At 46.5% G+C, this 25,435-nt stretch overlaps 1 protein-coding gene across 1 annotated transcript in view; it reads right to left on the bottom strand.

Annotated features, from left to right (window-relative positions):
* Positions 1–1,009: 1,009 nt before the first annotated feature.
* LOC120405127 (deubiquitinase DESI2-like) overlaps positions 1,010–25,435 on the bottom strand; it is an 89,698-nt gene continuing 65,272 nt past the window's right edge. Inside the window, exon 6 of the mRNA XM_039538422.1 lies at positions 1,010–4,383. Coding sequence (XP_039394356.1) covers positions 4,141–4,383 — 243 coding nt within the window. The 3' untranslated portion in view covers positions 1,010–4,140. The remainder of the gene's footprint in view (positions 4,384–25,435) is intronic.

Here is a 25,435-nt window from a genome sequence, read left to right as displayed (position 1 = left end):
TATCTTCACAAATGCTATTGCTATTCCTATTGCTTCTTGAAGTTACCGGCTATGCAAGAGAAATATGGGCCTGATTTTCAGAGGTCTTGAACGCTTACAACTCCAACTGAAAGTATGCAGGGGGAGAGAGAGGAGCCCCTCTGCAACCAGGCCCTATGTGGTGCTGGGACTGGCACTTTTCACTGTGTTGTCCCAGTGCAGTGGTACAAAATTCAGGGAATTAACTGACAAAGACTCTAAAAGCAGAGCTACTGTTTTCTATGACCTTTAAGCATTTCAGAGCTGGGGGTCCCCAAATCCTGGATCAGGAGAGGGAAGTAGCCAAGTGACAAGGGCCTTCTGAAAGAAATGTCTCCCCAAATCAGGAGAGCTGGCATTATTGAAATATAGTTTCTGAGAGCAGATTCTGTTTATTGCTTACCTCTCTTTCTCTTGCCCTACACTTCCCTAGAGGAGAAGTGTCCTCTTGGATGAAGCTAGTGTTCCAGCATTAGTATAATCATGCCTGAACTCTTATCACCTCATCTTTGCAAGGCCAGGCCCTCTATAAGAAGAATCATTCTCAGCTGTTAGTCTCAAGGTGCCAAGATGGCTCCTCTGAATCTCCTTTTAAAAGGACATTGTCAAGTATTTTTGGCCCCAACTTTAGGTTTTGTAATTAAGTGAAAAAAGAGGTTGGGAACAACAAAACATTATGAATAAAAATATTTTCCAAATGTACACAAACATATATATTTTTTCCAGTGGAAAATGTTTGTATATGAAACTTCCCTGGCAGTGTTAGGAGTCCAAAGAAACAGCACTGAGCAGTGCAGGAGAAATAGGAAGTAAGAGTGACTAGAACCAGAAAGTGAAATCAACCAATCTAATTTCACTCTCTGAAGGGTAAGCAAAGTGCCCAAAATAAACAAACTGCACTAGTGGGGACCAATACATTAGATTTTAAAAACTCCATTTTAATCATTAAAATGTGGTTAATTACACAGGTAACAATATTGTTATTATACTTTTGATTTCCACAGTGTCGCTTTTCTTTATTCTGGTCACCTAAAGTTGGTCAGGTAGCTTGGCCAGCGTGGGGAGGTAAGCAGCAGTCTTGAGGACTAGAACACGTTCTGAGCTATGAATTAGCCACAGTGATGGTTTGATTCTCTTTCACCTCCTTGTCCCCATTGCAAAAAAAAATTATCTTTTTATAGTGCTAACAGCTTGCACCAAAGGAGTGTCCTGCAACCTCAAGAATGTCTCCTCTCCCCAAAGGCTTGAATGGAGGAAGAATGCCGCTTGCCTGGATTAAAATAAAGCTAGTTATGTATGCTGTTTAGTAAAACATTTTGAGAAAGCATTTTCCTTAGGAAAGGTATGTCACTGGAGCCCTGATTCCACCTGGGACTTCCAATGTGATACTTCATATGAGATCAGATGCAAGATGGCAGGTTGGGGTGATGGATGGATGGCAGTCAATCAGGGACTATTTGCTATTACCTCTTAATCTGACTGCAGTGTTCCCTCGCCAAATGAGAGCTCCGGGAGACCTCCACTTGGTTCCTTCCAGTCACTGCACATACCTGCGGTCACAATGCTGGTTTTTGGCAGCGACCCTGGGAACTTAAAAAAAATGGAGATTGCATGGCTGGTTTAGGCAGTGACACAAGTCACTGCAGGGCCACCAAGTGTGCGGTTCTGTATTGTGTAATGTTGTGTCTGGGCGGCAGCAGCTCTGGCAACTTCAGAATAATGGAGAAAGGGCTGTCTCCAGCTTTTTTGCTGCCCCAAGCAGCGAAGAAAAAAAACAAACCTGCGATCAGTGGCACTTCAGCGGCAGCTCTACCACGCTGCTTCATTCTTTCCCATTGGCCACCCCAAGCAGCTGCTTCCTGTGCTGGTGCCTGGAGCCAGCCCTGAATGGAGAATATGATGCTGACCCTAGTAAATCATCGCGGAACAAACCAGGGTAATAGAGAATGTGATGCTGGCTCTATGCAACTACACCAGGAACCCAGGATAATAGAGTGTGGTGCTGGTTCTGGGTAGCTATGCCAAGAGCAGTGGAATAATTGACAAGGCGGTACTGATTGTGGGTACCAGCCAGGGGTAGCCAAGGTTAACAGAGAATGTGACTTTGCATCTGGGCAGGGATACTAGGAACTACAGCTCTTTAATATTCATTGTAGAGATTATGAAACATTAGAAGCATGTTGTAAAAGTTTCATTGTACACATGTGCATCATTGTAGGGGGATGCGGTTAGACCATACTGTAAGGACTGAATTTCTGACCATCAAAAGCCCCTAGAGTCTGCTACCATGCCAAGAATGCAGCAGTTGTCCCAATCTCTTCACAGGGTTCTCATTATTCCTTATCTCTCTGGACATATAGATACACACACGTAGCAAACTGAGGCCATGTATGTACAGACACTAGGCATATCAGTGGGGATCAAACCCAGGACTTTCAATACCAAGCCCACAATTTCTATAAACTTGAGATAATGGAGTAGCTTGCATAGCTGGTTGTAATTAGCAGGCTGTTATTCTCACTGTGGCTGACCACCAGCAGGAGACAGGATTATCCACATTAACAGCCTAATTTTCAAAGGCACTGAGCACCCAGAGCTCCTCCTGTCTTCAGCTGGAGCAGCTGGTGCGCAGCACTTCCAGGAATCAGGCCCTAAGTCAATACATTACACTCGCATCCTCAGGCTCTTTTGTCTTCCTCTTCTGCATAGCTGGTGGGGGAAGAGGGATCTAGATTTTCCTTTTCCATGCTGGTGTAGCCTTTGAACATAATTCCTGGTCAGGTGATTGAATAATGGAATTGGCATACCTGCTCCCTTTTCCATCTTCCCTCCACCACAGAAACCATCATCATGGGCATAATACATCTATGAACCAATGCTGCAGTGCTTGGTCAACCAGCCTTGCCCCTTTTCTATCCCAAACGACTGAAATAAAGAGTGTTATGTAACAAAAGATGCCATGGGGATGTACATGGTGCAGCATCCTCTGCTTCCTGACAGGATTCCAAGCTGCCCTCTCCCTCCCAAAACAGCCTCTGAGGCAGGGGAACAAATGTCAATTCTTCTGGTTTATTCTCCGTCTAGACAGTTTTCGCCTTCCTGGCTTGGCTTTAAATTTAGACTGGGTAGATGGCTGCCAAGGGACCCATATGTTGGGTTCTGTGGTTCTGGGAAGAAAGACTGCTGAAAATAGCAATCTGCCCAAGGGATTCCCTCTCACCACCCTCTCACTCCAAAAGTCCCTCCCCAAAACACCTGGTGCCAGAGGCAGCTGGCTAGCCAGCCAGAAGACAGATTTAACACCCCACTGAAAAGGAAGGGAAACAGCAAACAAGGGATGCAAAACTGGTGACTTGGGTAGGGGAACTAAGAGAACCAATCCACGAGAGGCCACCCCTGCATCTACTTAGTAGCTACCCCCAAGCATTAGCCCCCACCCCTTGTTGTAACCAAATAAAAATCACCATTACACATTTGTTTTCTAGGTAAATTTGGTATTGTTGTTGGGGGGAGGGCAGTCCTCTGATCTCTTAAATTCTAACACAGAAAACTGGTGGTTGTAGAACAGCAGTACCTTTCACTTGTCCTTCGAACAATTTAGAAACCTGGTAATTACAAAAAAAAGAAGATCTGTAGGACCTTGTTGCTGGTCTTAGAGATGAGAAAGTCAAGCTGAGGTTCTGCTTCCTTCATTTGATATGTCCAGGAGGAACGCTGTAGGTGGGGGGCAGCCTTGACAGAACTGGAGAGGAGAGAGAGGGGGAGATAAAAGAATAAAAACAGTTCCAGCCAAGGAACTTCACAGTAGGGTTCCCCTCCAGTCCCATGCTCTTGTGCCCACAAAGTCAACAGTTCTCTGTGGATCAAGGAGCACAGGGGGCCTTGGGAGGAGAATCCAGGTTAGCCACCACACTCGTCAGCACAATGCTATAGTTCAGCATCATTTTGCCAAGCAATAGTAGTGACAACCCTTCGAGAAGGATCAGGAGCTCGTCTTCTCATTAAAGTGGGTTTCCCCCAATGTTCTTGGGCGAAGAAAAGAAGGAGAAAGAAAGGTGCTGTAAGAGAGGAAATTAGAAAGAAATAGAAGAGAGTGAGAGAAGGGAGCATGTTGGGCACAACTTAGACCCGGGTATGCCTACAGGTTCGCGAGGTGCCTGAGGCTGAGGCAGCCGCAGAAGTGGACGGGGACTCTTCATCTGTTGTGTCTCCCTGCTCTTCCTTGTGGAGGCCGAGGTTGATGTGGCTCTGCAAGGCTGCTGGGGTCAGCCACTCCTTGGGGAGGCAACTTTGGAGGAAAGGGATGCACGAGCTGAAGTAGGCTAGGCGATTCACCCAACGGGGGATCTCCTTCCCACACAGGATCTGCAGAGCAAACAGAAAAGGAACATGGTTACCAGCACCAAGGCATGTGTATCACGAGGCTGCTATAAAGACCACCACCTCCTCCTCCCCAGTCAGTCAATGGCCTGGATTCCTCAGTGCTCAGAAGATTCCTGTTTGATTACAGGGGCTATCTTTTGAGGTCACAGCCAGCCTTAAACTCAAACAATGTAAGCTTCTTCTTGGGGTGCTTTAGGCAAACTCCCAAGTGACTGGCCAACCCAACCTGTCCCTCAATCAGCAGGTTTGGGGAAGGTGTGGTAAACTATTCCTGTCCTTTCTCTCTCCTCTGACATTTTGAGACCTTGTTCTTATTTGGGGCTCATAGATCAGAAAGCCAGTCCTGCGGGTAGCTCTCAGAACACAGTTGATGCCATTTTCACTCTGTAATGCCAAAAGATTTGGACTGACATTGCCCTGAGCTTCATTAAGCTGACAGTTGGCCGTAACCAAGTGAATGGATGATTGTGAGGAACTATTCTGTCTGCTCCCCACTTTCTGTAACATTGATGCGGTCAGGTTGATTAATCTACGAAGATTTATGCCACAGCACCTTGAAGTCCTTTTCTTATTGTAACTCTTAGCCCCTCCTTTCTTCCTTAAAAGAAACTACTGAAATAGGAAAAAGAAACCACCAAGAACAAATCCCAGTATCTTGTGGGTCCCACACTTACCACATGCATGGCATTTTTTTTGTGTATGCTCTCATGGCATGTGTACTGCCATGTTTTGTTTTGCTTTGCTGATAACCACACAAAATCTGACATGATGGCATGGGATGGCTCAGGGGATTGTTTTTGTGACACAGAACCCTTTCTCCCTTAGGCCATGAGTCCAAATACATTTTTACTGAACCACAGTAGCATGTGGAACTACTTTAAAGTTTAGAGATAAGTGTATAAAACCCAGGGCATTGGTACTAAGCATCAGAGAAATGAATAGAACCATGTCCCTTGAGTAGCTCTTTTGCTGCCAAAATTACTTGTAAACACTCAAGTTATGTAGGAATCAGTAATGTTCTACATTTTCATTTTGGGGACAAATTCCTACATCAGTGACTTCCTCATGGAGTCACCACTCCTCCCAAATTTCTAAACACCACTGCCAGATCTTCTCATGGACCATACCCCTACTATATGAGTTTAAGAATAGTTAACAGGAAAGGATCTGTAGCCCAGACTGATCCACAAATCACAGTTTGAGAACCACTGAATAAGACTTTGTCAGCAGGTCATTTTATTTCCATCCAGGATCTTAAGAAAATTCATTTTTTAAATTATATTATATAAATTTAGCCTAACATTCACCTTTGAAAAGCAAATATTTTACCCATCTATCTCCTTGAAGCCTGACCAGTACCTCCAAACCTAGTACCATTGCCTCCATTTTTGGTTGCATTTCCCCTCAATCCCTTTTCCAGCCCCAGTAGCTCTGGTAACAGACCGCCTCCTTGGAAAATGAATATATAAAATAAGGTGCCGTTTTTTAAAGTATGCATTTAATTCTGGGGGAAGGCGCTGGATCAAAACTACGAAGGAATCACAAAAATACCATTAGAACAACGAACACGGTAGTGGAGCTTTCGGAGAATTAGTGCTAGAAAAAGAGCTGCAGAAGGAAGGAGTGGTTGGAGTGGCTGTTTTGTTTGATTCCTTTCACTAAGCAGCTCAGAAAACTGTGACAATTGCTCCTGCCATTCCCTATGTGGAAATGATGCTGAGGGATTTTGCTTTTATTGCCTTTTTCACAGGGCAAATCAAAGAAGCCCGGAGGAACTGTAAAATGTACTTAAGGACATGTGGGCATCAGGCCATCACTCACCAATTAGGGCAGTTTATGGAGCTCGAGGGCAATGATGATGCCTAAGATCACGTCTACACTAGAGGTGCTACAATGGTACAGCTACAGAAGCTCTGTAGTGTAGATGCGTCCTACAGTGACAGGAGGGTGTCACGGGGCAATCCACTGAGAGACCTTTCAAGCTTTAATCATAAACCAAAACCACTCTAGATCTCCTTTGCCACCACCATATTGTACAGTACTGTGTTTTTCCAGCAGGCCACAGCCTGCAGGGTTATTTACATACATTTACAGTCCAGAGCCAGCTTCCCCACTTGCTTCTAGGGCAGGGACTAGTACTAGCAGCAGTCAGTCTTGCCTGTCTCTGCCTTCCTTCAGCTCCCTCCTCTTCCCCAGCACTGACTTTCTGTCTGCTTATCTTATCCCAGGACTAGGAGTTGCTTCCCCCTCAATCAGACCCTCAGCTGTAGCTCTCCTCAGTGAAGTGGCACCCTCAGTCAACTACCCGCCTTCCAGTGAGGTCCCCATTAATATATACTGGTGGGGACTGGAGTGACAGGGTGCTAAGTTAGCTCCTGACTCAGCACACCCTGTTACCAAGGGTTTTTTCCATAGTCGTAGGTAATCCACCTTCCCGAGTGATGGTCGCCAGGGCAGTGGAAGAATCCTTTAATCAACCTAGCCTTGTCTACACCGGGGGCTAGGCCAGTCTAACTACAGCGCTCAGGGATGTGAAATTTTCACACCCTGAGTGCTGTACCTGTGTCAACCTAGCTTTTAAGTGTAGACCAGGCCTAAGTAGTTCCCCTTCCCTCAGAGACACGCCAGTCTGAGTCTTCTCCATCACCAAAGCCACCTTGTTACTACTCCACAGTGGAATAGGAATCTCAACAAGGTAGCAAAAAGGAACTTCAGGAAATCCTAACAGTAGTACAACCTTTTCCTTAGGTTTGAGCTGCCTGCTTTGCAATGTATTGTGGCGGGAGTAGTAGTACATACCAGTCCAGAGGTAATAGAGAAAGCCAGATTTTAATGAGATTAGACCAACTGAACTTAATTAAAACCATACAAGGAAAATGAAGAGGGAGAATTCCAATAATATCTGAATCCTTGGAAGCTCTGCCCATTGTAGCTCCCCAGGCAGAATAATCAGTTAGAAACGTTACATCAGGAGAACAACTCACCTACCCTGATGGCCAGACACTGTTTCCAGCAGTGTAACCTTTTCATGGGTGTCACGCATGCCAGACAATGAGGCGTATTTTCCCACTCCCCCCACCCTGAAAGAGGCATTCCCTTCTGTGGAGGGATGTGTACAAGTCCTTTTGAGACACAATAGGTAAATTGTCTTGGATCCATTTCCTAGACACTACTGTGCTAATAAACGATGGTCACATAAATACCACCCTATACCGGAAACCCACTGACCGCTATACTTACCTACATGCCTCCAGCTTCCATCCCAGACACACCACACGATCCATTGTCTACAGCCAAGCTCTAAGATACAACCGTATTTGCTCCAATCCCTCAGACAGAGATAAACACCTACAAGATCTCTATCAAGCATTCTTAAAACTACAATACCCACCTGCTGAAGTGAAAAAACAGATTGACAGAGCCAGAAGAGTACCCAGAAGCCACCTACTACAGGACAGGCCTAAAAAAGAAAATTACAGAACGCCACTAGCCATCACCTATAGCCCCCAACTAAAACCTCTCCAGCGCATCATCAAAGATTTACAACCTATCCTTAAAGATGATCCCTCACTCTCACAGATCTTGGGAGACAGGCCAGTCCTCGCTTATAGACAGCCTCCCAACCTGAAGCAAATACTCACCAGCAACCGCACACCATACAACATAAACACTAATCCAGGAACCTATCCTTGCAACAAAGCCCAATGCCAGCTCTGTCCACATATCCATTCAAGTGACACCATCATAGGACCTAATCACATCAGACACACCATCAGGGGCTCGTACACCTGCACATCTACCAACGTGATATATGCCATCATGTGCCAGCAATGCCCCTCTGCCATGTACATTGGCCAAACCGGACAGTCTCTACGCAAAAGAATAAATGGACACAAATCTGACATCAGGAATCATAACATTCAAAAACCAGTGGGAGAACACTTCAACCTCTCTAACCACTCAGTGACAGACTTGAAGGTGGCAGTTTTGCAACAAAAAAACTTCAAAAACAGACTCCAAAGAGAAACTGCTGAACTCGAATTAATATGCAAATTAGATACAATTAACACTGGCCTAAACAGAGACTGGGAATGGTTGGGTCATTACACTAATTGAATCTATTTCCCTATGTTAAGTTCTCCTCACACCTTCTATGGGCCATCTTAATTATCACTTCAAAAAGTTTTTTTTTCTCCTGCTGATGATAGCTCATCTCAATTGATTAGACTTTTCCTGTTGTTATGCATACTTCCACCTTTTCATGTTCTCTGTATGTATAAATATCTCCTGTCTGTATGTTCCATTCTATGCATCCGAAGAAGTGAGCTGTAGCTCACGAAAGCTCATGCTAAAATAAATTTGTTAGTCTTTAAGGTGCCACAAGTACTCCTGTTCTTTTTGCGGATACAGACTAACACGGCTGCTACTCTGAAACGTGTCTTGGATCAGAAACACTGGTCTTGACTTCTAGATCAAAATAAACACCCATCATGCTTTAAAAAGGTACCTACTGGCTGCCCTAGGAAACTTAAAAGAGCTGTAGTGAATCCTCATCTGGATTGCTGTCAGGCTTTGCAGAGTCCCTGGGGGCAGGACAACTGTACTGAAATGTGGATGGAATAAGGAATGCTGTCTTCTCCCAGTTTGTCTGAGGCTTTGAGAAGGCAGTTGAGGCTCCTAGCTGATTCTGCTAATTGGGACAGGGAGCCTTTTGCACTAAACAAGCCCTTTAAGTTGACTGTAAAGATGCTTATCCCCCCTTAGAAAATGAAAACAAGGAGCTACGAGGGCTGGACTAGGCTGCATCACACTGAACTCTGATGAGGAGCATGAGGATGCTTAGGCATCCATTTGAGGAAGAATACAGCTTGCGTAATATGAATGTACCTCTCAAATGTGCCTCGAGTTAAGGAACATCACACGAAGGCCTTGTCTACACTACCGAGTTTTGTCACCAAAACTGCCATTTGTCAACCCAAACAGTGAGTGCGTACACATTGTGAGGCAACTTTTGCCTGGGAAAATGTCTGGTTTTGGTGACAAAAATACATTCATACTCATGATAGATTTACGTCTTTTTCCCCTACATTTTTTTTTGACAAAGTGCAAGTGTAGACACCATGCTTCATTTCATTGCTTTAATGGGCCTCCAGGTGTTGTCCCACAATGCCCATCCTGATTGCTTTGGTCAGCAGTTTGAACTCCACTGCCCTGCAGCCAGGTAAACAACCATCATAGAATATCAGGGTTGGAAGGGACCTCAGGAGGTCATCTAGTCCAACCCCCTGCTCAAAGCAAAGCCAATCCCCAGACAGATTTTTTGCCCCAGATCCCTAAATGGCCCCCTCAAGGATTGAACTCACAACCCTGGGTTTAGCAGGCCAATGCTCAAACCACTGAGCTTTCCCTCTCTCCCCAATCCACCCCTCCCTCATAGAAGCCTTGGGAATTTTTGAAATTCCATTTCCTGTTGGGGCTCGGCATGGAGAGGTCTCATCGCATCTTCCCCAGTGACCATGGCGGGTTATCGCAGCAAACGCTTTCCCGCCTGGACCACTGCGGAGCTGTTGGATCTGCTCAGTATATGGGGACAGGAGGCTGTGCAGTCCCAGCTGCGCTTGAGCCATAGGAACTGGGCAGATTTATCGAGGCGTGTGCGAAAAGGGCCATGATCGGGACATGCTGCAGTGCAGAGCGGAGATTAAAAAGCTGAGGCGGGCGTACCATAAGGTGAGGGAGGCAAACCGTTGCTCCGCTGCTTCACCTAAGACCTGCAGGTTCTATAAGGAGCTGGATGCTATCCTCAGTGGTGACCTCACCTCCATCACCAAGAGCCCCGTGGATACTTTGGAGGGCACGGAGATGGCGGAAAGAGGACCTAACCCAGAGGACAAAGTTACTGATGAAAAGGTGGAGTTAGATGAGGATGTGCAGCTCCCGGCGGGGTTGCCTGGTGGGGCAGGCAGCCAGGAATTGTTCTCCACTCCAGAGGTACCTAGTCAGTCTCAACAGTTGCTCTCAGCAGTGAGCAAGAAGCAGGAGATGAGACTCCTGGCAAGTGGCTGTGGTTGTGTAGTGTGGAGGTGGATTCAGGGCAAAGAAATGTGGGAGGCTGGCTGTGTTTCTGTGAGCTGGACATTTCCCTGTGTAGCTAATCAATACAGCAGAACAGGGTATTGATGCATGCCAAGATTTCATGGGAATCCTCCAGAGAGATCTCCAAGGAAGTTTCCAGGAGGTACTCAGTAATCCTCTGCTGAAGGTTCCCTGGCAGAGCAGCTTTGTTCCTTCCCTCATTGTAGGAAATTTTCCCATGCCATATGGAAATCACTTGTGTGGGGACCAAAGTGGCACATAGATGAGCAGCATAGGGAGCAGGACAGAAGCCACAAGCATGTAGTAGATGTACCCTCAATTCCCTGTTTACCTTTAGCAGTGAGATGTCTGCTAGAATTACCCGCATGTGGAAAAGTGTTGGAGAATTTTAGAATTTGTTCCCTAGAATGCTGCACCATGACCCTTGCAAAGAGTTTGTGCTCTTTTCCCCACGTGGAGCGCCCCTTCCTCCCCACGCCAACACTCACCATGCTTTGGGTGTTCACAGAGATGTGTGTCTGGCTAGGATCAGTAAGAAAGTGATGGCAATGTTGCAAAAGGTGTATTTAATTAAAATGTTTCAATGCTGTGCATAAATGTAACAATCTCGCTTCTGTGCATTGTCCCCTGTGCTTTACCAGACGTGGCCTTCAGGAACACCCCATACACCCCTGCCAAGTGTCTGCACAAGAAAGTGCCCAAGACTCAGCAGAGAAAAGACATGTTCTGGGACATCCTGCAATGCTCCAATGCAGAAAAAAGGGAACGAAAGGAGTGCTGGGAAGCAGGGCTAGTGCAACCATTTAGGTGACCTAGGCGGTCACCTAGGGCACTGGGATTTGGGGGGCACCATTTTCTTCGGCAGTGACCGTGGCTGCCAGATCTTTGGCCGACCTGGTCGCCGCCAGCATTTAGGTGGAGGGAGCTGGGGCAGGGGAGCGCGGGGAGGGCCGCCTGCAGCAAGTAACGGGGGTGGGAAGGGGGCACGCAGGGGAACTCCCCGGCCCAGCTCACCCCTGCTCTGCCTCCTCCCCGAGCACGCCGGGGGCAGGGGTGAGCTGCTTCACTTCTCCCGCCTCCCAGGCTTGCGGCGCCTAAGCTGATTGGCGCTGCAAGCCTGAGAGGCGGGAAAAGTGAGGCAGTGATGGTGTGCTTGGGGAGGAGGCAGGGCAGGGGTGAGCTACTTCACTTCTCCTGCCTCCCAGGCTTGCGGCGTCAATCAGCTTAGGCGCCACAAGCCTGGGAGGTGGGAGAAGTGAAGCAGCCACGGCGTGCTTGGGGTACTCGTACTCGGAGCAGGGGTGAGCTGCGGGGGGGGGGAGCTGCCGCAAGGGGGGCACCTCAGGGCGAAGGGGGGTAGCTGCCGTGGGGGAGGCGCAAGTTGGAAGTTTCGCCTAGGGCGCGAAACATCCTTGTGTAACCCCCAAGGAGATTCCTGGAGCTCTGTCTGCTGGCAGCTCAGGGAGGAGGAGCCAAGGCAACCTCAGAGTCTGCCCAGCAACCAATAGGGAGTGGAGATGCCCCTCCCAGGGGGTTGAGGAGAGGGAGAAGCCATTTTGAGGGGAGGCTGGAGCCAGCCAGGAAAAAGGCCAAACAGGCTTTGAGGGGAGCTGGTAAGTCCCAGGCCTGCAAGCAGGGTTCCCCCTGAGAACTGGCCTCTAGGGACCTGACACCAGATCCCCAGCTGGGTTTTCCTTCCTCACGGATGATTCCCAATTGTTATGTTTGCTGAGAAATTTCCCCAGCCAGGCTGGGTTCGCCTCCAGCTCCCCTGGTGAGACCAGTCCCCACATGGTCAGCGCTGTTAGTCCAGGGCTGATTCCTGCCTGAGGAGGATCCCTGCCAGTGGACAGCAGCCCCTGAAATCGTCCAGCGTCATCCTCAACCCTGAAGATCATTTGTGGAGTTCGTGAGTGCCTTGTCTTTAGTTAGTTAGTCAGGGAATTTGTTTTGGGAACCCTCTACTCCCTGAACTGTGTCCTCAAGCCAGGGAGTGAGGGTTTGAGGATTTTATAATTTACCGCTTATTACACCTGTGGAGGGATTCACCACCTCCTCCCACTTGTGGGTCTTTTGGGCTGTACTGAACCCAGTCAGCCGCACTGCTACACCTCTGCAGAGAATTGTATCGGTCATCAAGGGCCCCAGCAAAGTACGCGTACCAACAGGACACTAGTTTTGCATTTGTTACATCCAGACACGGGTATTTTAAGTGTGGGCACCGGTGACCCTAAAAATAGTGTTTCCCCTGTTATGTTGTATTGTTGCCTGTTTAATATAATTGTTGTGTTGAATATATTTTTATGTGTTGTGTTATTTCTTGGAAGTCTCCAACTATCTGGCAAATAAGTGGGGATTCCTCTGTAGTTAGAATTTTCCGCCCAAGCTGCCCTGGTGACTCTGCCAGGAAGGAGCGAGGGGGGTGGAGGCACCGCCAACTAATTTCATAACCAAAAAAGATTCACCCTACTGAGTGGGTGGCGGGATCCAAAAGAACCCAGACCTGTCCATCAAAACCTGTAAGTAGATTGCCAGTAAAGGAGGTAATCAGGTGGAGAGGGGCGCTACACTTGCATCGGCCCTGCTGGGAAGCCAAATAGCATGACAGAAAAGAGAATCACACGTTTGTTAAGGACGCTACTGAGCAGATGATTAAAGTAATGGAGGAGCAAACGCAGATGCTGAAGTCCTTAATAATGCAGCAGACTGAACAGATAAGTGCTCGACCTTCACTGCAGCACATTCAGAACTCTTTTCTGTGCCCCTCAAACTCCTCCTGCACATTTCTTTCCACCTTCCAGGACTTCTCGGTTTCCTCTTTACTCCACCCCCTTGGACAACTTCCACAATGTTAGCTGAACCTACACACAGTTGTGAAAGTCTGCCCTTCCCTGGTTCCTCCTTTCCCGCCAAGCATCTGTGTTTTGTGTGTGCTTTTTCTTGCGCAATAAAAGCAAACTTTTATAACGGTAAATCATCTCTTTTTTTAATACAAGGTGAGATTGCAGGCATTGCCAATACATGCACATGCCTTTTAATCACTTTATTACAGGAATATAATGCCCCAAATGTCACCATTGCCCCCTAGGAAAACTACATGTAATGTAACATTAAAGCAACTCACACAGAGATCTATGTTACTGGTGGTCATTGTCAAAGTGCTGCCTCAAAGCCTCCTTGATTCAAATAGCTCCCCTCTGGGCTCCTCTGTCAGCCCTGGTATCTGGCTGCTCAAAATCAGTGGCAAGGAGTCTGCCTCAGCACTCCATCCCTGAGCAAACCTTTCACCCTTAGCTTCACAGAGATTACACAATGTACGGCACACGGCTATGACCATGGGAATATTATCCTCAGTGAGGTCCAATCTGCCATAAAGGCATCACCAGTGCACCTTTAATCTGCCAAAGGCACATTCAACTGTCATCTGGCACCTACTGAGACTGTTGTTGAACTGCTCCTTATTGCTGTCCAGGTGTCCCGTGTAAGGTTTCATGAACCATGGTTGTAAGGGGTACACAGGGTCTCCAAGGATCACTATGGGCATTTTGACCCCCCACCCTCCCTGTAATCTTCTGGTTAGGAAAGAAAGTCCCCACTTGCACTTTCTGTACAAGCTGGTGATTCTGAAGATGCGTGCGTCACACACTTTCCCAGACCACCCCATGTTGATGTCAGTGAAATGCCCACGGTGATCCACAAGCGCCTGCAACACCATGGAGAAGTACCCCTTCCTATTGATGTATTCCATCTGGTGCCAAAATTGGAATGTGTGTGCCATCTATCGCCCATCCACAGTTAGGGAAACCCATTTCTGCAAAGCCATCCACTATTTCACACACATTTCCCAGAGTCACGGTCCTTCATAGCAGGATGTGATTTATTGCCCTGCACACTTGCATTAACACAGCCCCAACGGTTGACTTCCCCATTCCAAATTGATTTGCGACTGACCGGTAGCAGTCTGGAGTTGCCAGCTTCCACACAGCGATTGCCACACGCTTCTCTACTGAGAAGGTAGCTCTCATTCTGATGTCCTTGTACCACAGGGTCTGGGGCCAGCTCCGCGCACAGTTCCAGGAAGGTGCTTTCCGCATCTGAAAGTTCTGTAGCCACTGCTCGTCATCCCACACCTGCATGATGATATGACCCCACCATTCAGTGCTTGTTTCATGAGCCCAAAAGCGACGATCTATCCTATGCACCTGCTCTGTGAATGCCAAAAGCTATCTAAAGTTGCTCCTATTCATATCGTGCAGAATGTCAAGCACCTGCGAGTCTTCCTCAGTTAGGAACTTCACAATTAACTGCACTGGCCTCCGCAATGTCTTCATGACAGTTAACAGAGCATAGGAGAGCAGTGCAGGATCCATCTCTTCTCACCAAGATGCCGGGGTGCACAGCAAAGAAGGACCGCTGAAAAAATGCTGCAAAAGAAAGCCAGAAGCCCATGGAGTTCTGGGACAGAAAGCAATGCATCACAGGACATATAGCACTGTCCCAAGATGCGCCGCAATCCACTCCATCATCCCACAAGACCTAGCGACAGAAGGACTGTGGGATAGGTACCCACAGTGCATTGCTCACATTGTCGATGACAGTGCCCCCACTGTGGACGCAATCTGCCGACAGAGGGAGTGAGTGTGAACACGAAATTGCAATTTTTATTATGTCGACTTTTGAGTGTCGACATCACTTTTGTTGACACAAACTGGTAGTGTAGACAGTGGCCATCAGAGAAGTACAGCTGCTAGAGAAAAAGTCCCAAATACACATCCCAGGAACAGTTTCTCTTGTTCATACAAACCCCCTGTGACTTGTATCCATTCACTGCTGTTGGTCCTAGACCTTCCACAGCTTCTGTATTCAAGTCTGAGCTATTCGTCTTGTCCCACTACATTTTGGTGCCATGGGGGCTCTCACTGCTCCTACAGACAGAGATTCAACACTTTGGGCTAGCAAGAGTGGGGATTGAGAGTCACTGCTTATCCCCATGTACATCCCTGATATTCCTGCATCTTCCCCCATCTCCCTTCTGGGAGAACAGCTCACACTAAAACCTGCAAGCTTCATGCATTGCCCCCATTTGAGGCAGAAAACTTCTGCAGCAGCGGTGTGTACTTACTGCCACCACTAGGGGGCATTTTACTGTCAAGAAGTTGGCTTTCCTTTACTAGAAGTTCTTTGCAGGGGGCGGGGGGTTTGGCTAACAGCTGCACATGCCCCCACTGCTGTCTGGGGAGCCAAGTGGAAACACAGTTCAGACATATAGAGCAGAAGCCAAAAGTGAAGGAGAGATGGGAACTGACAGTCTGGGATCTAGTTCTGGGGAGCTGTCAAGTCCACACCAGCGCTTCAGCTCACCAATCTACAAGTGACGCAGAAAACAGAGAGAGCCTCAGAGTCCCTGAAGTCAGGCCCATTTCCCATTCCCATCCTCCAATGTATCTGAGAGTTGAATTCATTTAAATGAAGGAAAATAGCAGAAATGTATAACATCCACCATATGCTTAAAGCACATGTTATTGCTGGCAGCCGCATCCTTTACTACTGCTGAAACTAACAGCTGGGTAATCTGACCCACATATGCCAGAAATGCTACTTCACAGGCAATAGGAGAGTGACAAAAGGTGTGATAAAAAACATTTGGAATAATGCAACAGGAAACTATTGTCCCTAACTGGTGCTATGCAGCCAACTGAATAGTTCCCTAAATATCACTGGCATTTAGGTTTAGCCCAATATCCCCAAATACCCCTGTGATATTTGGGATACCTAGAAATGTACTGGGGACCTAAACATGAGAATGGGGATAAGGAGGGAGCACAGTTAGCAGGAAGGTGAGAGAAGAGCCACAAGAATGATTAAAGGATTAGAAAACCTGTCTTTTAGTGATAGACTCAAGATACTCAATCAATTTAGCTTAACAAAGAGAAGGTTAAGCGGTGAGTCTATTACAGTCCGTAAGTGCCTACATGAGAAACAAATATTTAATAAAGGGATCTTCCGTCTAGCAAAGAAGGTATAATATGATCCAATGGCTGGAAGTTGAAGCCAGACAAATTAAGCCTGGAAGTACATTTTGAACAGTGAGGGTGATTAACTATTGGAACAACTTATCGAGGTTCCTGGTGGATTCTCCGTCACTGGCAATTTTTAAATCAAGACTGGAAGTGTTTCTAAAAGCTCAGCTCTAGGAATTATTGTAGGGAAGTTCTATGGCCTGTGTTATACAGGAGGGCAGACTAGATGATCACAATGCTCCATTGTGGCCTTGGAATCTATGAATCAGTGGCAAATAACAGACCACAGGATCTTCTGCTAAATTACTGATCAAAGCTTCATAGACTGAGAGAACACAGTAGAGGGATAAAACTGACTTCACTGGAATCACCTAGCTGAGATCTAGTGCCAGGGACCACATTTTTTAACAATAATCTCACCTACCTAAAGTTAAGTTCTCTTTTAGTGACTACAGGGAACATCAGCCTCAGCAAGATTACTATAGCATGTCAATCAGCCTCAGCAAGATTACTATAGCATGTCAATGGACCCTTCAATGGAAAAAATAAGTCTCTGGTCCTTTCCCCTGCAGCAGGTTTTTTAAAGTGAAACCTGATGGCCAGAGAGGCTTGTTAACGAAGAAGAGAACTTCACCAGTGCAAGGAGGTTCTATCCTGCAAATCCCAGGAGGAATGTCTCCCTCATTTACTCTCCTCCCATCCTATCCTCTCTCACCTTACACCCCCACTACAATTTTCATATGCTCCTCCCTCTGCAGACCTCCGAGGTCTGCAGGAAGGGAGTCTTTGTCCTGCAAACCTTAGGATACCTGCATGGGGATGGGACTGCAGACAACAGGAGGCCTGAGCCTTTTCAGACCCTGACAGACTTACATTGGGTTGTTGGAGGCCTAACAAACTCTCTAGACTCACTTGAGGCAGGCAGTTTGGGTGTGTATTACCTTTCAAGAATTAGATCTTTTAAGAACAACACCGTACTATCCTCACACATTATAAAATGCAGAGTGAAGGTTACACTTCTCAAACACGACCCCCAAACCATCTTTACTCTGGTCTCCATACCAGGGCCCTGCAAAATCAGAAACTCCTACTTCTTAATCCAAGCACTACAGAATTTCCTTTTATCAGTGACCACAAAGACTAGAAAGCCTCAACATTAAGCATATAATTATTGTAATGCTTCACAACCTTCTTTAGGATCATACTTAGAATGCACACAGAATTTTACAAATTTCTGATTAGACAAATAACACTGTGAAGGCAATCATTTCCCACACCTCATTAAGGGCCTGATCCAAAGCCTTAGGAAGTCAATGTGAGTCTTCCCAAGGGCTTTGGCTCTGACGCTAAGGGCAGAATCCTGCAAGGAGCTGAAGGTATTCAGTGCATTGTAGATGGTGCTCATCAAGCCCTCAGAACCAGGCCCTGTGATTCAATGTGGCAACCAGTTCTACAGATGCCAGGAAACACAGGCTAGCAGGTCTCCTTTTACAAATGTCATATGCCCAGATTATGCTATTGTGCAAATGTCGTGTGAAAAGAGAAAGAGTTATTGTGTTGACAATGCAGCACAATTAGCATTCGGGCATTCATAGTTTAAATTTTAGAATCAATGCTCTGTGGTGCGTGCTTTTAATGCTCTGCATGCAAAGGAGGGAAGGCAGAGTTACAGGAGCCTGGGTACCTTATGGAGAAGTGCAACTTGAATTCCTCATTTCCTGGTTGTCTAACATGAGGTTTGTTTGTTTCAAATAACATTCCGGAAGGGTAACGTACTCAAGCATGAAACCATAATTTGAGATGTAGTGAAAAACAATTTCACATAAGAACTCCCATAATGGGTCAGACTAATGTCCAGCTAGCCCAGTATCCTGTCTCTGTCAGCGGCCAAACCCAGAGCTTCAGGGGAAGTGCATAAAACAGGGCATTTTTTGAGAGATCTATCCCATCTTCCCCTGAGCTTCTGGCAGAGGTTTAGGGTTACCACAAGCATAGAGTTACATCCCTGATTATCTTAGCTAATACCCATTGATGGACCTATCCTCCATGAACTTATCTAGCTCCTTTTTTAACTCAGTTATACTTTTGGCCTTCACAACATCCCCTGACAATGAGTTCTATAGGTCAATTGTGCACTGTGTGGAAAATTATTAGTTAAATTGGAAAAAAATGGGGATTAATATGAGAATTGAAAGGTGGGTAAGGATCTGGTTAAAGGGGAGATTACAAAGGGTCATACTGAAAGGTGAACGGTCAGCCTGGAGGGAGGTTACGAGTGGAGTTCCTCAAGGATCAGTCTTAGGACCTTGGCACATAAAAGTGGCTGTGTGCTAATACAATTTGCAGATAACACAACATTGGGAGGTATTGCTAATACAGAGGAAAACCAGAATATCATACAAGAAGATTTGGAGGACCTTGAAAACTGTAGCTATGAAGAAATTTAAGAGTGCAAAGTGCAGGTCATACACTTAGGGATTAACTGTAAGACTTGTTGCTATAAACTGGAGATGTATCAGTTAGAAGCAACAGAGGGGGAGAAAGATCTGGGTGCACTGGTTGATCACAGGATGACTATGAGCTGCCAGTGTGATTGTTGCCATGAAAAAGGCTAATGCGATCATGGGATACATCAGGCAAGGTATTTTCAGGAGAGATAAGGAAGTGTTAGTACCATTATCCAAGGCACTGGTGAGACCTCATCTGGAATTCTGTGTACAATTCATGTTTAGATGCAGAGAAAGGCTTTTGGGATGATTAGAGGTATGGAGAACCTACTTCACAAGAGGAGACTTAACGATCTTAGCTTGTTTAACCTAACAAAATGAAGGCTGGGGGGAGATATGGCTGCTCTCTAGAAATACATCAGAGGGAAAAACACCAGGAAGGGAGAGGAGTTATTTAAGTTAAGGGCCAAAACTGACATGAACAAATGGATATAAACTGTCCATCCGTAAGTTTGGGCTTGAAATTAGACAAAGGTTTCTAACTGTCAGAGGAGTGAAGTTCAGGAAAAACCTTCCAAGGGGAGAAGTGGGAACAAAATAATTAACTTATTTTAAGACTGAGTTTAATATATTTATGGAGGGGATGGCATGATGAGATTGCATACAGTGGCATATGGCCCATCCACAACTTCTATTAGCAAATATCCCTAATGGCAAGGGATGGGACACTAGATGGGGAGGATTCCAAGTTACTACAGAGAATGTTTTCCCAGGTGTCTGGCTGGTGGGTCTTGCCCACATGCTCAGGGTCTAACTGATCATCATATTTGAGGTCAGGGAGGAATTTTTCTCAGGTCAGATTGGCAGAGATGCTGGGGGAATCTCAACTTCCTCTGCCCCATGGGGCACGAGTCTCTTGCTGGGTTTGAAGTAGAGTAAACGGTGGATTCTCTGTAACTTGAAGTGTTTAAATCAAGATTTGAGGACTTCAGTAACTCAGCCAGAGGTTATGAGCCTATTACAGGAGTGGGTGGGTGAGGTTGTGTGGCCTGTGATGTGCAGGTCTGACCAGGTGATCATCGTAGTCCATTCTGGCCTTCATGTCTATGACTAAATTGAACAGCTCTAATCTTTTTAGTCTTTCCTTATATGTCAGCTGATCCATACCCTTAATCATCTTTGTTGCCCTCTCTGAACCATTTATCTGTTAATCATTTTCATTGAGCTGAGAGAATCACTCAGTGCAGCCAAGAGTGGAAAGGTTAGTGATGAAAGAATAATCTCTTAGACTTTTATATAGCATCTTTCATCCCAAGGAATCCTAAAATGCTTCATAAACTTAAACTGATGTAGAAGCTATTCCTAGAAATCTGCTCATTTCACTGCCTTAATGTAGCCAAACCTGAAATAAAACAGCTGCTGTATTCAACAGCAAAACTACACAACCTTATGGCAGGAAATAAAGAAAAATCAGCTCCAGCTGAAACTGCAGGAGGATTTGTGGATACAGAATGTCATTATTAATGAGCTTCTATGGAATGCTGTAAATCATCATGGTACTTAAACTAAAAAAAATATATACAGCCCCTGCCCGCAGCTAGCCACATTCAAAGCCCCCTGAAGTCAGTTGGAGTTTTTCCATTCACTTCAGTGGATAGTGGACCAGGAACAAAACAAGCAAACATTGCTGATGTTCTTTGTTTCCCTGTTGTTTCTTCCTGCTGCCGATCCCTCCTCCTAACTGTCTCTGCCCCCTGCCAACCATTAACCAGAATAGCTCATATGTGTTTGCTGAACAAAATGCCATTCCCACAAACACATCCCATGGGCCTCATCTTTGGAGAACAAACCAACAGTAATTACCAGCGGAAGAAACCTTGGATACTATTTGACTGGGATATGCTCAAGTTCAGATTCCAAAAGCAGCTGCATCTTCAAAATCGGACACCGGTGCATTCAGCTTTGGAGTTGAATTATTCACTGATAGCTAAAAAGCAGCTTTCTTGTTTGACCATTCCTTGATGCAGCAGACCTGCCTTGCTGACAATCAAACAATTTTTAAGGAAATCAGAACACTGGGGTGAGTTTGTTGCACACATGAGCAGGTTTGCCTTGGTTTTTAAAGGAAATACAGATCGCAAGAGGCCAATTAGTATGCTCCAGCCATCAGCTCCACAGCACAGCTCTACCTTCCACCTGACAATAGAACAAATTGCCCCATTTCAACATGGCTCCAACTGCCCTTATGAAGGATGACCCATTTACCCACCACACTGAAAGCAAAAAACATAACTCCACCTGTCCACATAACAGGCATCTTAAGACTCCTGAAGCCCCACTCCACCATGGCTTCAATTACACAGGGCACAAACTTGTCCAGCATGATTCTATCAACCAGTGACAGACCTACACCCCCCTCCCTGCCACACACCACCACCGATCAATAGAGAGACTTTTGTCCAGAATGATAGGGGTGGGGTGGGGGACATAATCTTGTATCCTGTCTGGATATGGCTCCACCTGCAAATCTTGTAGCATCAGGCATCGCCAGATACTTCCCAGAGACAAAGTAATTGAGGAAATATCTTTTATTGCCCCAATCTCTGTTGGGGAGAGAGACGTGCTTTCCAGCTACACAGAGGAAACCTGCACAACACTTTGAAAAGATGACCCTGGGAGCTTAAATTCATAACTTTGCTAGACACTAAAAATCATGATCTTAATACAGACACAATGTATGGTTTATTATAACAATCTGTAACCCCTTTCTGTGTTATGATTACACGGGCGTTAACAGGCCACTTCACCTTGAATGGTCCCTTAGAACGGGCGGGCAAACTTTTTGGCGTGAGGGCCACATTGGGTTTCTGAAATTGTATGGAGGGCTGGTTAGGGGAGGCTGTGCCTCCCCAAACAGCCAGGCGTGGCCTGGCCCTTGCCCTTGCCCCCTATCGGCCCCCCCCTGCTTCTCGCCCCCTGATGGCCCCCCCGGGACTCCTGCCCCGTCTACCCCTCCCCGTTCCCTGATGGTCCCCCTGGGACCCCTGCCCCATCTGCTCACCCCCCTCTCCCTGTCCCCTGACCACCCCTGGAATCCCTGCCCCTGACTGCCCCCTGCCGCCCCATCCAACCCCTCCTCTCCTTCCTGACTGCCCCCCTGGGACCCCTGCCCCCATTCAACCTCCCCTTTTCCCTGCCCTCTGACTGCCCCAACCCCTATCCACACCCCTGCCCCCTGACCACCACCCTGAACTCCACTGCCCTCTATCCAACCCCCACCTGCTCCCTTCCTGCTTACCATGCTGCCTGGAGCACCAGTGGCTGGCGGCGCTACAGCTGCGCCACCCAGAGCACCAGGACAGACAGCCGTGCTGCCCGGCTGGAGCCAGCCACGCCACCACACAGCACAGAGCACCAGGTCATGCTGTGGCTCTGCAGCTGCGCTGCCCCAGGAGCTCGCAGCCCTGCCACCCAGAGCATTGTGCCAGTGTCTCAGTAAGCTGAGGCTGCATGGGAGGGGGAACAGCAGGGGAGGGGCCCAGGGCTAGCCTCCCGGGCCAGGAGCTCAGGGGCTGGGCAGGAGGGTCCCGTGGGCTGGATGTGGCCCGCGGGCCATAGTTTGCCCACCTCTCCCTTAGAATATGTGGTAACTACTTATGCTAAACTGTCTGTTCAACCTTGTACTTAGCTGTGACGCTCTGAGTACCTTTCCCAGACCTGAAGAAGAGCTCTGTGTAGCTCAAAAGCTTGTTTCTCTCACCAACAGAAGTTGGTCCAATAAAAGATATTACCTCATCCACCTTGTCTCTCTCATATCCTGGGACCGACATGGCTACAACAACACTGCATACAGATACCTCCCACTAGATTCTATTTGGTTTCATCAGGTGTGCCTGCCCAAACCAGCTCCATCTGCCCCCATAATCTTGATAATCTTAACATGATGCCAGCCACTAGCACCCTGTCCACTAGACTGCTAATTTAGCACCCGCATACTAACACTCACACTAGCCCTCAGGTTGCAATACCCTGCATAATCCTTCATTCAGACTCCATCTGACGCAATCTTAGCAATTTCAAAATAAGCGTTACTGAGGATGACAACCCCAAAGAATTTGGGGTTTGGATGTTTACCAAAGTTCAGAGAACCCAACTGCCTTTGTGAGTTTCTGTGCTAACCCTCATAGCAGGATGCTCTGAGTGAAGTGATGCTGAATCTGTTGAACCAGAACTCACAAAAGATTTCTAGCTACAAAGCTCAGTAGTAACTGGTTCTGACAAGCTTGGAATCTCACAGTTCAGCCCTAGTAAGGACACTGAAGTATTTTACTGCAGATTGAACTAAACCAGCTCAGGGGTTTAGGAGCCTCTCTCTTTTTCTTCTGGCAGCCAACTAAGGCTATCTAATAAAAATATATATATACTTTGCCCCTTAAAGCACCTGTCATCAGAGGATCTGATGCACTTTGCAGAAGTTAATTAGGCCTCACACTATGCCCATGAAAGAGGGAAGTATTATCACCATTTTACAGATGAGAAAACGGAGACAGAGAAGTTTAGCAAATTTGTCCATTGTCACACAGTGAGTCAGTGGCAGAGGCAATGGAACACAGGAATCCTAGCTCACAATCTCACGTTCTAACTGCTGACCTCATACACACTCTCCTTACATTCCTGTTGGTGTTGGTAGCTGCCATCAAGCATGTCTTTGATCTGTGGGCAATCACAGACCTAGCTGGGGCTGATAAGTGTGCTAGCCTCCCCTCATTCTGACTAAATAGGAGAAGCAATTAAGTTCCTTTATGGAGTAAGACAGATAAAACAAAAGAAGCTACCACCCAAAGGCTGGCAGATAAGCAGCCAAGCTTTTGAATGCTTCTCTAAATCAGACCTCTGAACTCTAGGTATTGGCTCATTACCAATTAATAGTGAGAATCCAGAGTCTGTATGAGCCAGTAGCTCTGGCCCCAAGCATGTCTGAGCAGTGTTGGTCTTGTGAAATTATGAGAACTGCCTAGTAGGACACAAGTTTCTTCAGTCACCTTCCTTTTATTCTCCCCAAGGAGACACTCCTCACCCATGAAATTTTCATCACTCTCAACCTTTTTTTTCCTAAAGTAACTATTGCCACTACTCTTAGTCCCAGAGCTTTGGTCACCAAAGTGGGCACCATGTTCACCATCCCTAGAACCAGCTCCATATACATACCCATGACCCACCAGCCAAAATATCTTTCTAAATTCCCTCTCCATGATCCTGTCCAACTCCAGAGGCATCAGCAGAGAACTAATTCCTCACTACCATTCCCCACTGCCCATTTAGGAAACTGCTCTTTGGCGCCACTTCCTGATCCAATTTGGGTGTGAGGAAGGTGTGATCACATGATGAAGAATTTCAGATAGGGAGGGGAGGATTAACACTGCCCATAGACTGGCGAGAGGTGGCCAAGGTGTGTATATGTGTGTGTGTGTGTGTGTGTGTGTGTGTGTGTGTGAGATAGATATGCAAAAGTGGGAAGATCTTGTAATAGATGGAGAAGGAAATGGATGCTTTCCACATCGCCACATTACTTTTCCATTTGGCCAATTTTGGAACAAAGCAAAGCAGCTCTTTGGTCTACTGGTTCCTAGATTTCCAAAGAAATCCAGCAGAGACAGAAGAGGGAGCATTTGGAAACTTTCAGTGGAGCATACTGGAATTTTTGCTAAGGATAGAATCAGGAAGTGCAACATCACTGAAGTCTGTGAAGGTGCATGAATTTGTCCCAACATGTTCAGATAATCAGTTCAGCCTCAAGGTGCTAATCCAAACCAAACTTCTGAACCTTGCCAGGTTCCGCTTGATCATTCCACTAGCCCACACAGTGATGTTGCTGGACAGATGGGGAAACTACTGGCTTGTGAGTGGAGGAATAAAGGAGGAAAAAGGCAGCAGCAGGTGCAAAAGGAGGAAAAAACAAGCCTGGTAAGAAGGGAATCAGTCACTGGGATGATTCTGCTTCCCACAAGTGATTTTTACCAATCAAATCTAAACAGATAGTCTTAGAAATATAGAGACTTTGAAAGAATAATCGCATAGGAGTTTGAACCTTATGTGCTAATTTCAGGATCAGTTTCACTCTCTTTAAATAGTCTCTCTAGGTTTTAAAAAAATGTGATGTGATTATTTAGGAGTCGATTTGGGATGCTTAACTCTCACCTCAGCATCCCAGAGAGCTCTTTCAGAACAAAAACAACGAGGAGTCCTTGTGGCACCTTAAGACTAACAAATGTGTTAGTCTCTAAGGTGCCACAAGGACTCCTCATTGTGTTTGCTGATACAGACTAACACAGCTATCACTCTGAAACCTTTCAGAACAAGTTTCTCAACCACGCAGCTGAATTCTGCTATCATTGATTTAAGCAGAATTATTGCCCATTCACACAGGCATATGTGAGCATTGTTTGGTCCAATAGCTGTCAGGGATTCTCT

Source organism: Mauremys reevesii, linkage group 4, assembly GCF_016161935.1.
Source record: "Mauremys reevesii isolate NIE-2019 linkage group 4, ASM1616193v1, whole genome shotgun sequence".
NCBI classification, from domain to species: Eukaryota; Metazoa; Chordata; order Testudines; family Geoemydidae; genus Mauremys; species Mauremys reevesii.
This window is presented reverse-complemented; position numbering and strand designations above follow the sequence as displayed.